This window comes from Artibeus jamaicensis, unplaced genomic scaffold (assembly GCF_021234435.1).
Source record: "Artibeus jamaicensis isolate MK-2021 breed Jamaican fruit bat unplaced genomic scaffold, CSHL_Jam_final contig_484, whole genome shotgun sequence".
NCBI classification, from domain to species: Eukaryota; Metazoa; Chordata; class Mammalia; order Chiroptera; family Phyllostomidae; genus Artibeus; species Artibeus jamaicensis.
This window is the reverse complement of record NW_026521859.1, coordinates 8,390,722-8,407,250: the sequence shown is the minus strand read 5'-3', so window position 1 is coordinate 8,407,250 and position 16,529 is coordinate 8,390,722. Positions and strand designations below refer to the sequence as shown.

At 40.1% G+C, this 16,529-nt stretch overlaps 1 protein-coding gene across 1 annotated transcript in view; it reads right to left on the bottom strand.

Moving 5' to 3' along the window:
• Positions 1-16,529, bottom strand: part of LOC119047185 (24-hydroxycholesterol 7-alpha-hydroxylase) — a 73,801-nt gene that overhangs the window by 13,873 nt on the left and 43,399 nt on the right. Inside the window, exons 8-10 of the mRNA XM_037142569.2 lie at positions 15,399-15,532; positions 7,879-7,974; positions 6,936-7,024 (exon numbers count right to left, since the gene is read on the bottom strand). Of these exons, the coding sequence (XP_036998464.2) occupies positions 6,936-7,024; positions 7,879-7,974; positions 15,399-15,532 (319 nt within the window). The remainder of the gene's footprint in view (positions 1-6,935; positions 7,025-7,878; positions 7,975-15,398; positions 15,533-16,529) is intronic.

Sequence of the window (16,529 nt, the reverse complement as noted above, 5' to 3'; positions counted from 1 at the left end):
GCCTGAAGGCAGGGGCACCAGAATCTTAACAAGGAAATGGCAATTAAAGATGATTATTTAAGGAAAATGCCCCTGTATGTGGTGAGTAAGATGGACTGAAAGAAGAGACAAAGGAGCCAGGGAGAAGGTTTATGATACCGCCTGATGCCAAGGTACAAGATCTGGTGTGGGAGATAGACATGGGTACGGAAGGCCAAAAAGAGCAGTGAAGGGTGAGGGGGAGTGAAGAGCAGTGACCCTAAAAGCCCTGGAGCCTAGGAGTCCAGTGATCCACTGAGAAGGGACAGAGAACTGAAGGAACGAGAAGATTGGGGGACATTATGATTTTAGTTTTAGACGTCTTGGTTGTGAGGCTGAATCCCTCTGTTGAAGTCACTGAGGGCAATGCCAGCATGGGCTGGAAAACGGCCACCGTTGCCAGGAACAAGGGCTCTGAAGTATATTCCTAGTTGCTACCAGCTGCAGCTTATGAAAATAGAATGATCTTGCACTGGAATTCAGAGAAGGCAGCATGCACACATACTTTCACAGGCACCCTTCCCTGAAGCGTGGCTATTCAAGTTAAAGGAGAAGTACTTTTCTCACAACCTCCTCCCCTGAGATATTTTTTAGGAAAATACAATCAATTTGGGTGGCAGGAGGATAAAATAATCTAGACCAGCAGTCCTCAAACTTCAGCACGTATCAGAATCACATGGAGGGCTTGTTAAAAGTTTGCACGTTACTGGGCACTACTCCCAAAGTTTCTGATTCAGTAGGTCTGAGGAAGGGCCTGAGATTTCGCATTTGTTTACAGGTTTACAGGTCATGTTACTACCAGTGTTCTATGAGGGATCACACTTTAAGAATCACAGATCTAGAGGACCTTGACAAGGACAAAGGGGGAAAATGGGTCAAAAGATACTAGAGTATCAAACCTTTCCGTTTAAGTGCACAAAATTAGTATTATATAAAATATCTCAGCTATACTTAAAATACGATGGCTAGCCAAGTTTGTGACTGGGAATGATGGTATGGGCATCATCTGGTAGAGTGAGCAGGTGCAGGCTCATATTAAATAAGGGAAAACAGAATAACGTGGGAAGAGAAGAATGGAATAGGGTAAGGTGCAAGAGAAAATAAGAAACACATGAAAAAGGGAAGAGAATGGAAAAAGGAAAAAGGAGGCGAGAAAGCAGATGAGAAGGCGAAGAGGAACAGACCAGAGGGCCTCAGCCCTTCTTGACTTGACATCCTGTTTTCTGTTTCACTGGGAAGGTCAGAAGGGACTCCCACTGGGAGGACACTCTCCAAGGTCACTGTTTTTCAGAGCTGCGGCCAGGACCGTTCCAATGGCAATGCTACAGTTACCCCTCCTAGAAGTGAAGCTCCCATATATATGAGCTATGAGCTAGAAATGTGGATACTCCTTCTTCAGGAAAAAAAGAAAAGGCCAAAGGAACAGTAGTGACTTAAGACCAAGTACTCACCAAAGAGAAATGATCTCAATACATTTTGAATTTTAGAACTTCCGGGAAAAATTTAAGGAGTGGCATTTACTTTTGTTTTGTGATTTACTGAAAGTAAATGAAACTCAGCCCTTTCACAAAGCACAGGGTATTTGGAAAGCTATTCACTGATGTGGTTAGTATATATTATTCCACGGAGTTCAATAAATCTTGAAAGGAAATCTTTTGTTTCAAGGAAATTATATTACTTTGGATGCTTTTGGCTGCAAGTGACAGAAAAACCACATCAGACTGGTTTCTGTGCCTGAGGGAACACACTGCTCTGTGCATCTGAAAAACCAGGAGCTGGGATGGCTGCGGGAAGAGACCACTGCAGGAGATCGGCCAGCCGGGTCACCAGGCAGCCAGGTTGCTTTGCTGCTCCATGGCGCGAGCTTCATCCTGACACTGTCTACTTTCGTCGTCTCAAAATAGCTGCCAACAGTTTCCAGGACCAAGCATTTCCTTATTCACATCCTACAGGCAATGGGTAGTTATTTTGGACCCAGAAGTCCCAACAGAAACCTTAGTAGTTAATTTTGCTGCTTAAAACATAAGCCAACACCTAACCTGATCTCTATAGGATGGGAGGAGGGGACAGTGATGGGATGTGTGGATCAGCTTAGGAACAGTGCTCCATGGCAACAGAGCACTTATGGGCACATTGTGTTGAGATTCGGCACAGTTTTCGTTCCTGCCTTCTTTTCCTGGGAGCACAGACACCTATTCAAGAGGTGGAACTGAAGTGCAGTCACTGAGTTGGATGAGGGATGAAAGCCTGTCATAAAAGGGGGTAGGGGTAGGGGGCACACCAGCCCAAAGTTTCCCTTCTTTCCCTTCATTGAGAAACACCGCCCAGGTATTCTGGGCCCTGCAGAGGGGCTGGAGGCCTATTTTGTAAACAAGAGGGAAAGAGAGTCACTTGTGAAATTTTGCTCAAAAATGAACATGTTTATTTTGGAAGCACTTTGTTCTCTCAGACTATCAAAAATCAGTCTTGAAGTGCTCTTTTGTTCTTGTCAGACTTAAATCTTAGCCTCATAATGAAGCGTCAAAATAAAATGGTTGAGAAAAGTAATGACTGCAATTTTGCCAGTGGTTTCTGTGCTCCTTTGCATGAGTCACTACTCCTTAGTGGAGCAGAATGAAGAGAGAAGCAGGGCTAGAAATTAACAAAGGATTCTGGTATTGACTGGATCCCCCCTGTCCACCCTCATCCTGACCCTTTCACGTACCCTCCGGGACATGGGCGCACCATGGTGAACAGGTGAGGTAACAACTATGCACGTCAATACAGTTCTATATAAGTAAATGCAATTCTTTTTAACAACTAGAATTAAGGGGATGCATTTGTTTATGTAACAAATTCCTCAGAATATGGGGTGGACAAAAGTAGGTTTGTAGTTGTAATACAAATAACACAATAATTAATAAATAGTAATAATACAAGAATAAACTCTGTTTCGCAGACTCACAACTATAAACCAACTTTTGCCTACCTTGTACATTGAATTTGCAACATCTCATGAAGTCCATAGGGAACTGAGTGGGCTCACTCCTCAGAAGTGATCAGCTATTTCTAAGTATAAAAGGAAGAGCTGCTTACAGTACTTCTCAAATACATGATTGTGCAGAGATATTTTATTAAGGCACAATTATTAAAATCACATTATCTTTAAAATAAACATATAGAAATTACTGTTCTCGGAGCCTCACAAACCCAAATATATAGTTGCCTTGCTCCCATTAATATAGAGATCCATTATATTCCTCTGGGCATTTCATTTTTTGTCTCCCCTCTAAGTTTGATACCATCACCTGTTGGGGAGGCGTGCTTTCTTCTATGCTGTTTATCGATCATTCCCATTTGGCCATAAAGCCCCTTCTAATGCTCCTTCCTCAGAACTCCTTGGCAATTACAATGTACAGGACTCCTCCAGCCTTTCTCAGGTGCTGTCTTATGCTGTTAAGCAGGGTTTGTTTCTCATGTTGCCATGTCTTATCTCCCCAGCCACTTAATAAGCAATTCAGGAATGTCATGTGTCTTTGAATCTCCCTGGTATTTAATAAACTGACTTGAATTAGACTCTAAGCTCCTTGAAGGGAGGGACCTTCATCCCTTCTTTTTTTTTCCAAGACAACTGCTAAAGCCCTGCCCTGACATACAGTACACAGTCAATAAATATTTACTGAATGCAATAATAATCATATTAATACCAGGTGCTCAAGAGGTATTTGCTAGGTTGAATAACACTATTACCAATCTACTATCAGCTGGACCAGCGTTTGGATTAACTTTCCAATAGCTGTGTGATTTTCATTAGTAATTAAGACCAGTGCCCTGGGATGCATGTGGGAGTCAAACACAGACAAAAAGGTGGAAGTCAGTTTCTAGCCTCAGGGAACCCATGCTTCACTTCCTTTCCACTTCTCAAGTACGTGCAGCCTGGCTCTTGTATACCCTCTCAGCATCCAGGCATGCCTTTGTAAACCAGTTAATCTTGCCAACAATCACGGTGATTGTTTTACACTGGAATTTAACCCCTATCAATTAGCATAATGACACAGCCACCCAGGCATCCTCTTGCATGGATGGGAACCAAGGAAAATCAAGGCTGTTGGCTTTGGTGTAGATTCCAGGGGTTGGGTCTAGCAAGCACATCCCTTTCTGCTAAGATCATCAGTTCTCAGAGACACTCGCACAACACTAGAAACCCCTGGCCCGTTTCTCCATTTAAATTCATAGTTTCAGAGGAAAACGTCCACCACAGTGCAACTCTTTGTTCTGCACGCTACCACTGCCCAAGAAGTGTGGGAGCTCATGCTGCTTTCTCCTGCTTTTCTGCAAAGCCACCATTCTTCTCCAGCAACAGAATTACTAGGAAGAGCTCCCTTGCTGTGTGTACCCGGGAGCTTCCCAGCGCCAGGAAGGTGGCTAGCAGGGGGTTCTTCCTCCAAATGTATTTGCAGAACTCCCACTATTCAGAGGAGGAACAACAGTTGGCCATTCTGGTTTTTAGTTGGCAGTTGATGGCAGCACTCAGTACTTATTTAGTAAATTCAGCAAAATCTTGTGCGTTCACTTGTGAGAGGGGTTCTCAGGCTGCTTTAGTGGCCTGAACTCCAATGTGACAGCTGCAAGGCCACGAGACTCTGTTCAGGAGGAACTTCAATCGTCAGCGACTTTACAGGCAACTCTCTGACTCACTGATTATTTGGTACATGAGACAATCAATTGGCCCCTGGTACAAAAACTAAGAATGAGAATAATTTTCTGGGGATTATACTAAGGGTTTGTGGGATTAAGTTTCTAGTGCAAAAAATTTACACATTTTCTATAAAAATAAGATATTATTGATTGAGCTGAAATGTCATGGTTCTATCATACCTGCTACTCTCAAAACCAAGCAAATGTCTGTCAGTTTCGAGATATCACGGTGATGTTGTAACAGCTCCTTTTACAAACAACAGTCATCACTTGACCACTGGCACATGTTACAGGCTTTACTGCCAAGCACTTCAGACCTCAGTTGAAAATATTTCTAGGTCAATTTCAAAGATGGTTCTAATAAACTCTTTAGTTGCATTTGGAAATATATGTAAAAGGAACCTAAAACAAGGAATATCTATTCTTTTTAGATAAGCTACTCTACAACACTGATACTTAATAAGTGATAAAAACAGTAAATGTGTTATTAGTTTAAGAACTGCTTATCTAAAGTAAAAATAATATAAGAGGCAGGTTTTAGGGGCTTCTGCCATTACTGCTGTTTTTGTTTGTTACACTCAATTACAGTGTTCTACTCTGAAGTTTTTCAGTGGATATGAAGGCATGCTCCCAGCTCTAAACAACAAAACCTTCAACTTCAAACTGCCTTAAAAATAATGAACATTTATTATAGATAATAAATACATATGCTATTTATAAAATAAAAACATTTATTATCTAACATAACGGGAAGTAGATGAGATCCTCAAAACCGGGGACTCAGTGACAATGATGTCGCGTGGACCAGTGCTTTCTACAGCTCCGTTCTGCCCTCCACACACTCCACACCATTGTAAGGCCTGTTCCGCTGGAATCTGCTGCTTCTAACAGCTGGGGCTGCTTGCTTTCTTATTTGCATCTAATGGGGAAGGACAAAAGAGGCCTCTCTTCTAACCACGAAGAGAAGTCTCTCCTTTCAGTCTGCTTGGCCAGTTCAGGTCAACTACTTACACCAAACAGAATCTCCAGGGAAACACTAGTCGACAATTTGCTGACCCTTAGGCTCCTACAATAACTTCTAAAAAAGGAAGACAAAATTATCCTGACTGGTTAAGACTAACTAAAACCATTTGGGGGGAGGTATATATTACTAAAAGCATATCGATACCGTAAAACATAAAACAAAGGAGGGGTACAATAAATGCATGCCGTGGAGTAAGACAGACTGCAGCTATGGACTAACATTACTGTTCAAACAAGAAAGACAACTGAATTCTTACATTAAGAAACTATAATTTTTCTAAATAAGATTTTTAAAAAATTTATTGATTGATTTTAGAGAGGGAGAAGGAGACAGGGAGAGAGGATGAGTGAGAAAAGGAAAGAGATAAAGAGAAAGAGAGAGAGACAGAGAGAAAACCATATAAGGTTTTTAAAGGATTTTGTACATCCACCATGTAAGATTTTGTTACAAACAGGTACCAACAATTCTCTAACAGAGTCAGCAGCAGCGAAGGAATAGGACTTATTTAATGTAGAGTGCAAGTTTTGTGAAGTCAGGGGCCACGTCTACCTTCCTCATGGCTCTACCCCTGAGGTTTAGCAGAGGGCCTGGCACAAGCGAGATATTCGGAGGAGTTTCTGTGTGAATAAAGAAGCATCAACTATCTGTCATTAAATGATGAACACCTGCCCTAGAATAAGGCATCACACTGAAGAGAAGTCTTGGGTGCCCGATTAATTTAACTACAAAAGGTATATAAGAAAAGTTTTTATAGAACCAGACCAAACTAATAAGCAAAAACCATTTAGTAAGCTGCTGCTACGTTCCAAGCTAAAGACATTCTGTAATCCCAACAAATGTCCATGGTAAGGTTGCAGTTAAAAATAGAACATACCTCTATCTTAATCTTTCAAAAAGGTAAAACCCAAATGACTTTGAACTATCCATGTACAAAAGCCGAGCACTGGAGACATAAACCCTGCTTTCATCTGGCAGCCACAACCGTAATGTTTTGTTCTCAGGAGGTCTCCTATCAGAAGCCACTTTAGACACTCTCACAGAGCCACATCGCACAATACGGCCATCGCACAATACGGTCGGCCGACCAAGCACAACACGGTCTCCTGGCTTTCCCTGTAGTCTGATAATAAAGGAAGGAAAGCCGAAGCTCTCCCGCTCTGAGCCATCATCTTTCTGCAGACTCTGTGAATAGATGCGGCCCAGCTGTCTCACTGACCTTCCAGGACATTGGTACTTCCCGCTTCCAAATGCCATGAAGTAGTCCAAGAAAGCATGCTTCTCTAAATTTGCTTCTTTCCAACGTTCCTGTGGGAAGAAAACATTTTTTTTTCCAAATCAGCCTTATATAAATAAGCTTAACTTTATTTCTCTAGGCTAAAAATGACCTTGTACAGCTAATCCTCGCATATAAAGTTGCAGGATTGTTGGTAATTTTTTCCAACCTGTTATTAATAACAGCCACAATTATGATTTGGGAACATAACTAATAAATAAAAAGGTTTAAAAAGAATTCTGTTAAATGGCAAGTGTAAATGACGATGTCAATTGACCACAGAACTGACCTCAGAGAGGAAGGATATTTACAATGGGCCTCAGCCTCCCTCAGAACCCTGCCCTTAGTTACAAATTTAGTAACAAGACGCTGACAGCCCTGCCGTTGGAAAGCCTGGGACTCAGAATGAATACATCTGGATGCCATTTTTGACAGTTTTACCTAAAGGCAGAGAATGGACCAAATGACCTCTGCAGATTCTGCGCAGCCCTGTAACTCCCCAGTTCTAGGAGACAGCGGAACACAGTTTTAATTTGCTTCATTTTTATTTTTTGTACTACTTGGAAACCAGTAACAGGAACGACTGCCTGAAGAACACAAAATAAGTCTTCTATCAGAACCAGGCCTATTTACTTTAACACGCCCTGCTGGTTTCAGATAAAAATTTATTTTAAAGCTGATGAAGCTTGTTCCAGAAATCTTTGTCTCTGACTTGTTGTGCAGGTTTACACCGTCTACACCGCACATCTAGTCTGCATTTTGTAGCCTTAATTACTAGAGAAATACGGCTGTTCCATGACACGGTCATGGGTAAATTATGAATTCATATTTCAGCATAAAAATATTAAAATCAAAGGACAACATATATTGAAAAAAAGTAACTTACAGGTTTGAACAATTCAGGTTCAGGAAAATACTTTGGATTTCTATGTAGCCAAAATGGAGACAACATCAACAAGTCGCCAGAAGGAACAGTGTAATTCTATGATAGAAAAATATAACCAGAGGCATTGAAATTAAGAACAAACTGATAGAACAAGTATAAAGGACACATGGACAAAACCAAGGGGGGCTGGAAGCAGGGGAGGGAGGTGGGGATGGCTGGGGTGGGGGGTTGTGGTGGGGGGTAAATGCAGACAGCTGTACTTGAACAACAATAAAATAATTTTTTAAAAAAAGAACAAACTGACAGTAACCAGAGGGGAGGTGGGAGGGGATAATGTGGGGGGAAAGGGAGGGTTGTCAGGAACTTGTATAAAGGACACATGGGAACAACAATTAAAAAAAAAACTAAAAAAAAGAAAAATTGGTTCCAAGTTTTTTTTTAAAATCTGCTTTAAAGAGAGTTTGGGTCATTAAAAATAATGCTACAACTATACTGTGGTGAAGACACATACGTTATATAAGCAATGGTGATAAAATCTAACTCCTTCCTGGCTGGAGAGTTTTGTTTTCCAACTTAGGCAATGACTGAGTCATGATCCTGATGATCGGTTACATGCACACAGAGAGATACACGGGGGCAAAATATTACATAAATGTGAAAATTTTAGAAACCAGTATCAGTTCACACTCTAATGCAGCTTTTGCTGTTCGCTACTAAGGGTTGCAGCAAGTGTTCTTGGTGATGGAAACCACAGTAAATCTCCAGATCCTGACACAGAAGAGTCTAACTCTGGGACGGGACACTGGTCGGGGCACTGAGGACAGGAGCAGCAGGTGTCCTGCCCCTGGGGACACTCAGGAGAATGTCAGGGCAGGGGCAGTGGATTCTGTGTTTGTTTGTTTTTTCACTCTAGCAGCAGCTGTTAGGGCAGAAAGAATATGAAGGCAACTGGTTAGGAATACACAGAACGAAGCAAGTGCTGTACATTTCACTGGTTTTGTGTTTGTGGCTGTGGTGGTTATGGAGCCGAGGTAAGTGGTGTGAGTCCTCAAATAGGGAAATGTTGCATGATCCTTCTCATTCATGTGAAAATAGGGTTTCATGGTGTATAAACTACATACCAAGACCTAAGAGCCATTTCATAAAAATCACCCTTATATCACCATGCTCAGGAACCACACGGCAAAGAGCTCTCCCACAGCGTGGGATCACTAGGGGGCTACCGACTTCATCGAGAGAAGCCATGTGATTTCCCATCGCCAGCCATCAGAAGCCATGTCTATTTCACCCTCCATAATTTTCAAGTGTCATCAAGCTATTTGTAAAACAGCAAGTTTATGTATCTAGAATTAGCACCTTACAATTAAAAACATGTCTTTTTATAGTAGCAGGGAGTGGGGTATAGGGAGGGGCCATCATTTGTTCACCCAGGAGAACCCCTGTTGGCTCCAATGGGAGCTGAGTATTGCTTGAGGTTGTTAATTTCAGTCCAGGACAGCTGGAGAGTCGGGTCCAAAGCTGGGGACAGGGCGAGGCTTGCTGGTGCACTGTTACTCATTTTTAAGGTTGAAGGAGACTCGTGAGATCCCAGTTTCATGCATTCCTTCTCCCTCTGCTGGCACGGAGGCTAGAGAGGTCATGACTGATTCTGATCAGGAATCAGCTGGGGAGGGCCTGATGTGTGTGGCCACAGGGTGGGAGGCAGCCTGCCCTTCCCCTCCCCACCCCATGGTCCTCTTTAGTGGCAGTTGACTTATTATTATATCTGGGGGGGCTGCTGATAGCTGCAGCCTACAAAGCAAGCTAGTAGAGAAAGATGCCAAATGGGGCCTCAATAACACCATTAACATTAGTGACAGGGAGGAGGCCAAAAAGACATGCCTGTTGCAGCAGCACACGCCAGGCTGACAAATGGCATTGAGGATGTGAGAGCTGGTTGTGTTCACAGGAACCCTTGGAGTGAACAGATGTCATCATGCCTCGTCTAAACAGTCCCTGTCACTGTTTACATGACAGATGAAGAGAAAGATCAAGAGGGAGACAGAATAGTCATAGTCCTCGAACACACACCACTAGCAAAGAGAAGTCACAACTTGTTGCAGTTCCTGCAACTCTCTGGTAAACAGAATTGACCCTGGCCAGCCCACCACACAGAGATGCTGTGAGACCAAATGAGCTTCATCTGCTAGTCTAGAGATGGGGCTTTCTCATAGAGGAAAGAGAAGGAAGGGCTCTCTCCTATGCCCTTTGAGACAAAAGAGGGCACAAGGAATACAGAATCTTGAAGAGAAAGAAGGAGTCCTATCAAGGCAAAAAGTATCTACCTGAAGCACAGTTTTTCTCCTAGCTGTTGGCCAGAAGCTCGGTTGCTGTTAGTGGCTTAAAAAAAAAAGTAGGTACTTTAAAAGTTAAAGATTATTTTTTCTTTATATTATACAGTAATTGTGAATAATTTGCTCTCCAATGGCTGTTTAATCTTTCATTGAGTAGATTAAATCATAATTAATCTAATCATTTTCTACTCTTTTTCTATTATAAATGCCATCACTAGAGTCTTCTTCCTCAAAGCATTTTTCATATAAAATCTTTTAACACAGATGTTCAGAAGACACAGGACATGAATATTTTTAAGGCTATTAATACCCATTGCTCAACTGTTTCCTCAAATTTTGTAGCAAAATATTTCGAACTATAACGAGTGTGCCAATTTCACTGCCCCCTTATCTGCTAATCTGACATCTTTAATGGGCTGTTCTACTTGCTACTTAAAATTTGTTAAGCGGTTATGTCATTTCCTTCTATAAACTCTTGTACGCGTGTCCCATTCACATTAATGTAACCTTAGTGCTTACTGATCTGTGAATTTTTAAATATTAAAATTACTTCTTCATGTGCTACACACATATTGACATTTATTCTTAAATTTTGGTTTATATTTAATTTGGGTTATAGTTTTTAAAATAAGACATTAACCCTTGATATGGTACATTCAAATCTGTTCACTTGCTTCATGGTCTCACTGATTAATCCCTAAACTTAGGCAGCCCTCTTCTCTGGACCATAGTGGCTCTCAAAGGTGGTCTAGGGGTTTCTAGGAGTTCCCAAGACCCTTCAGAGGGTCTGCAAAGTTAAACATCATTCCTGAATAAAATACTTTTTCAAAGTATAGAGAGTCCAGTGGGTTTTAATATAATTGAATATAAAAACTCACTGACATACTTTCAGAGTGCAACAAACTTTTAAGAAGGTGTCACTGTTGAGTTTCAGTGTAGTATCAAAGAATAGCCACACATATCTGAAAAGGTAACTACAATACTTCCCTTTTTTTGGCTACATGTCAGTGTGAAGCTGAATTTTCTTTATTTCCGTCAATGAAAACAATCTATCTCAATAGACTGATTGCAGACACATATATACGAATTCAGTTATCTTCTATTAGCAAGGCATTAGATTTGCAAAAACCTAAAAATAATGCTATTCTTCTACCACTTTTTGTTTTGAAAAAAGTTTCATAAAAATCATGCTATTAATTTAACATGGAATAGGTTTCTTGTTCTTTTAAATGAATTACTAAATAAATATGTTAACAATTTGTCAGCTTCAGTTTCTGATACAGTAAGTATAAGCAGATATGACTCACACAGGTGAGAGCTCTTTGAGATAGTCAATAATTTCAAAAGTATATATGAATCTTAAGAGCAAAAGTTTGAGAATCACTACATTTTTTAAAAATCCACATATTAATATCTTCCCTCTTCATTAACTTTTAATAATTCATTTATCCTATATTAAATTCTTATGTACAAAGGATTTTTTTTCCTTGTTATCTATCCAACCTGCTCTACTGGTCTGAACAACTGGTCGGATACCAGGATAATGTCGTTTTATTTGTTGTAGTTTTATACATGTTTTAATACACTGAGAAGAGAATTAATATTGCTAACATTCACATTTTCCAACACTTCCTTGTTTATTTTTTCCTTGGTATTTTTGCAGATTAACTTTGTTCTAAAAATATCAAACCTTGAAGACAGAGTACAGGTAGAAGTTTAAGAGTTTTCAAAAGGTGGCATAATAAAAAGAAAAATGGAGTAAATAAAAGAAAACAGAGAGTGTTTGTTCATTTTAATTTACTCCAAAAAATATAGAAAAGAATACAGGAGCAAAAATAAACAACGATTCCCTGTCCAGGCTACACTGGGAAGGGCAGGGGGAGACTACTCCCAGCATGCATAGCGGACACCTTGAGCAGCCGTCCCATAGAAAACACGGACACACCTCTGCCACTGCTCAACACAGACGGCCCCATACGGGACGCTGTTCATAATCCAGTTCCTAGGAACACATGGTGTATTCAGCAAAAACATTCCACCGAAATATATCGGGAAAATTCCTAAAGCTTAAAATGACCAAGTTGTATGAATTTATACTAAGAAAATAGTAACGTACAAAAAGATTTAGCTTTTAGAATGTTTATCTTCATGCTGTTTATAGTAGGGAAAATGGAAGCCATATACATAATGAAAAATAAGGAACTGATTTAAAAATTTATACTCTGTCCATGTATTAGATTATTATGCTGCAATTCAAATGGTGCCGATGTCCTTCACTGATATATGAGATTACTTGTGATCTATTAAGTAAAATAAAAGCAGGTTACCTAAAAACTAGCACAGTATGACCCCAATTGAATTTTTAAAATGCACATACTACGGGAAAAAAATCTGAAATTATAATAATACCAAAGTGTTCACAGTAGTTAGTAGCTCTGATGTGGAAGTTTAACCAATTTTTAATTTCTTCTTTCAGCTTCTTATTATGGTCTCTTTCTAATGACCACGATTTACTTATGTAATAAGAGGAAAACTCTGTGTAAGTTATTATTTTTTAAGTTAAAGTCTTATCTCCACAGGGAGAGATTCACAGTGATTAAACCTGTCTGGGCCCCTGAGAAGAAAGGCCGTGTTTGTAAGTGACACAGAAAGTGTGGGAAACACCACGCCTTTTACAAACATGAAGAAGGTGCTATGAGAATTAACAGAGGAGGAGTGCTGGAACAATCTGCGCAGGTGGCAGCCTGAGCACAGGCCACTGAGGTGGCCGCCACCAGCTGCTGGGCCTGGAAGGAAGTGACCAGAATGAGCTTCATGTGCTCCGGGTGGGAAGTGTGAGTGAGTGTTAGGAAGCGAAGATATGAGACTATTAATTTTTAAAAATAATTTCTTGGCTCATTTTGGATATCCATTATTTCTAATTTAAAATTTTTATTGGGATCCCACAGATGTTGGGCTTTGCAAGAAAACTGTATGTTGTGAATCATAAATGTGTTTATATTCTTGGACCAGTAATCCACAAGTAAAACATAATTCAAGGATAATCATTAAAAAAAGAAAATGTACTCTGCACAAAAATGCAAGTAATTACCACATTAAAGTAATCACAAAGAAAAACAAACTAAATTCTCGAGAGCCAGGAAATAATTAAATATTTAAGCTATTAACTCAATGGACTCTTATGCGGCAATTGAAATAAATATGAAAACTCTCTGGATGCATGAAAAGTGAAAAATAAGGTTAACAACTTTTTAAAATGACATTTACACTATGATGAGACATAGGCTTCTGTATCAATGTCATAGGAAAAGAAATCTGGGTAGTTGTGATAGTGCGTTATGGGGGGCATCCTGTGTGCGTGAATGTGTACGTGCATATGTTTGAGCATGTGTGTTTCTCATGGTAAGCTTAAAGGAAGTAAAATTAATTTTGAAAAACTAGGTAATGTTAACAGCCCCAACAGTCCTGACAAGGATATGAGGTTAAAAGCTCCCTCGAGACCTAACTGCTTGAAGACAGAAAGGGGGTTCAGCAGGGATGGGGTGGCGGAACACAAAGGGACAGTGTCAGTACCAGACATCAGACGAGGGAGTCGCTGGTCAAGAGACAAGAGACTTTATGCTGAAAAATAAGTACCTTTGTGCCAATACCTTATGGTAAAATAAAAATACAAGAAAGGAGGAAATCGACTGAGTCATCTTAAGGACCCTAAAATGAAAAGTAAAAGGAAGTAAGCAGGAAACCAACATCTGCCCACTGGCGACACCCGCTGCTAGAAGGGAAACAAAGAGGCACAGGAGACAGGCTGCAGGTGGCTGCACAGTGAGAGCTAAAGGAAAAGAAAGAGGGTAATTGCAGAAGCGTAAAGACAAAGCAGCGCTCATCTGAAGGAAGAAGTATTGGCGTACGGTCAACCAAATCAAGATAAAGGAACCGCAGAAGAGCATGGAAGGCACGGACAGCAGGAGCTGGAAGGGACACAGTTTCAGGAGGAGTGCACTGTACTGGTTGGAAAGCGGTGTGTGCCTAAGAGCTTTTAGTTTGTGTCTGGAAAGAAAATCTATCTAGGTAACAAATTAAAAATTTCTTATTACAAAATTATCCCGTAATGATCTTAGATACTTAGCTAAAGGAATGGCACTGCTAGGCCTGGGAAGAGGGGTGCAGAACTGCCATGCAGGTGGTAGCAGAGCAACCAGTTACAGAAGCACGAGATGGAATGTGTTAAAACCACACGGACCACACTGAAATTCCTAAGAGAGAAGAAATCCAAAGGCAACAGGAAAAACAATTTATAAGAATTTAGATACAAGAATCCTTATGGCTTTTTTCTTCCTGGGTTGGTGGTGGATATGGTTAGTGGAGATGAAATGAGAACTTTAAAGGAGAGCAATTACAGGTAAAAAATTTTAAAAAACCCCTGGAGACTGAGACCAGAAATAAATGAGAGAAAAAGAAAAGAATTTAGGAGGAAAAGAAGGGCAATCTGTTGCTGACCTTTTCTTTCCTCTCTTTTGTAAGGCAGTACATGTGGTAGGAAGTAAGAAAGGGAAGAAGAAGAGGAGAAATGAGAGAAGGAAGAAGAGTGAAGGAAGGAAAGGAACGAGAAGGAGAGAGGATAAGCATGAAACACCTATAAAGAGACCGTCAGGGTACAGAAACTAGACAAAACAACACACAATAAAAAGTACAGAAAACTACAAATGAACTTAGATACAAAAATTCTCAACAACATATTAGCAAAACAAACCTAACAATGTATTAAAATTATATACCATGATCAAGTGAGATTTAACAAAATATTGTTGCCCTGGGTGGTGTAGCTCAGTGAACTGAGTGCCAGCCTGCAAATCAAAGGGTCATGGGTTCGATTCCCAGTCAGGGTACATGCCCGGGTTGCAGGCTAGGACCCCAGTAGGGGGTGCGCAACCCAGTGGGTAGTTGGCAACTACACATTGATGCTTCTCTCCTTCTTTCTCCTTTCCTTCCCCTCTCTCTAAAAATAAATATATAAAATCTTTTAAAAAAACAAAAACCAAAATATTGCTGTACAACCATTATTAGTAACCTATTCCAGGGCCATTGAGTGCTTACTGAAATTTGAGAAATTATCTAATAATATATGGGCAAAATATGTACTTTTTTTTCCTAGAAAGATTATTATTTTAAAACCAAAGCAAAGCTCACCAGAATTTTAACTGGTTTCATCACTTTTCTAGTAATGGCACCCGGGGCTCTTAAACGAATGGTTTCCAAAATACACCATTTAATTAGAGGGAGTTTCTTCAAGTCATCCTCAGACACTTTAATCTTATCTTTACCTGTAAAAAAAAAAAGAAGAAAAGAATGAAAGAAAATGGACTTAAAGAGGCCAGAAAGTGATTTCAGGTAAACTCATAAACATAGGTTAGATACTACCTCTGACAGCTAGTGCTAGTATTATTATTACTCTTGGCATACCAAGTTTAGTAATTTATTGCCTCTTTTTGGCATTTTCCTCTTACCAAGATGAAATGTATGGCATAAAAACTAAGCCAGTGTTGATCACTGCAACATGATGGATTGGTACCAACCTTGGCTCCCCCAGTCCTGCATCTGCTGAATGACTACAATAGACCCTGTCAGAAATGTGTTCAGTTTTCACTCTTTTCATTCTTTCTTGTTCAAATTCTCATTCTACTTAAGGAAACAGCAACAAAAGACTGGTATTAAAAGTAAAAAGTAAAAGATCTGAGAAGCCACCTAGCTTACTCCTTCTAGCTCTTCCCTGCTGACTTACTTTTGTTTTGCTTGTTTTTTTTAGTCATACATTTCAGTAACTAATATTAGGAAAGTTAACAATATTAGGAAAGGGGCAGTGAGGCACATGTATTTCTTCTGGAGTGACAATTTCTCTAAACATAGGTGCTCCAAGCCTTTCTAATGCAATGCTTCCTAATGCATAGCGTAGCTACTACTTAGACTGAAGACAATCGAGAAAGGATTGGGGCCAATCTGTTTATGATCCAAAGAATGGTCAGGGCCTTTAGTCAGATTAGACAGTTTAGTTAATGGTGGTATTTCAAATAAAATATTTCCATTTTGAAACTGACTTTAAAACAACTCAGCTTTCAATTTGGTTTTAGCAGTATTTGCTTAATAAAAGTCAACAACATTGTCAGTTTAATTAAGTCTACTTCTATATTTGCTTCCCAACTCTACTGGGAATGAGTGGGTGAGAGTGGAATGTAGGGTCTTCCCATGTCTCTCCTGGATTCTGGGTGAGGCTTGTTCTAAAAGCAAGCCCATTCTGCAGGAGGGCTGGGTGGGTGCCGCCTG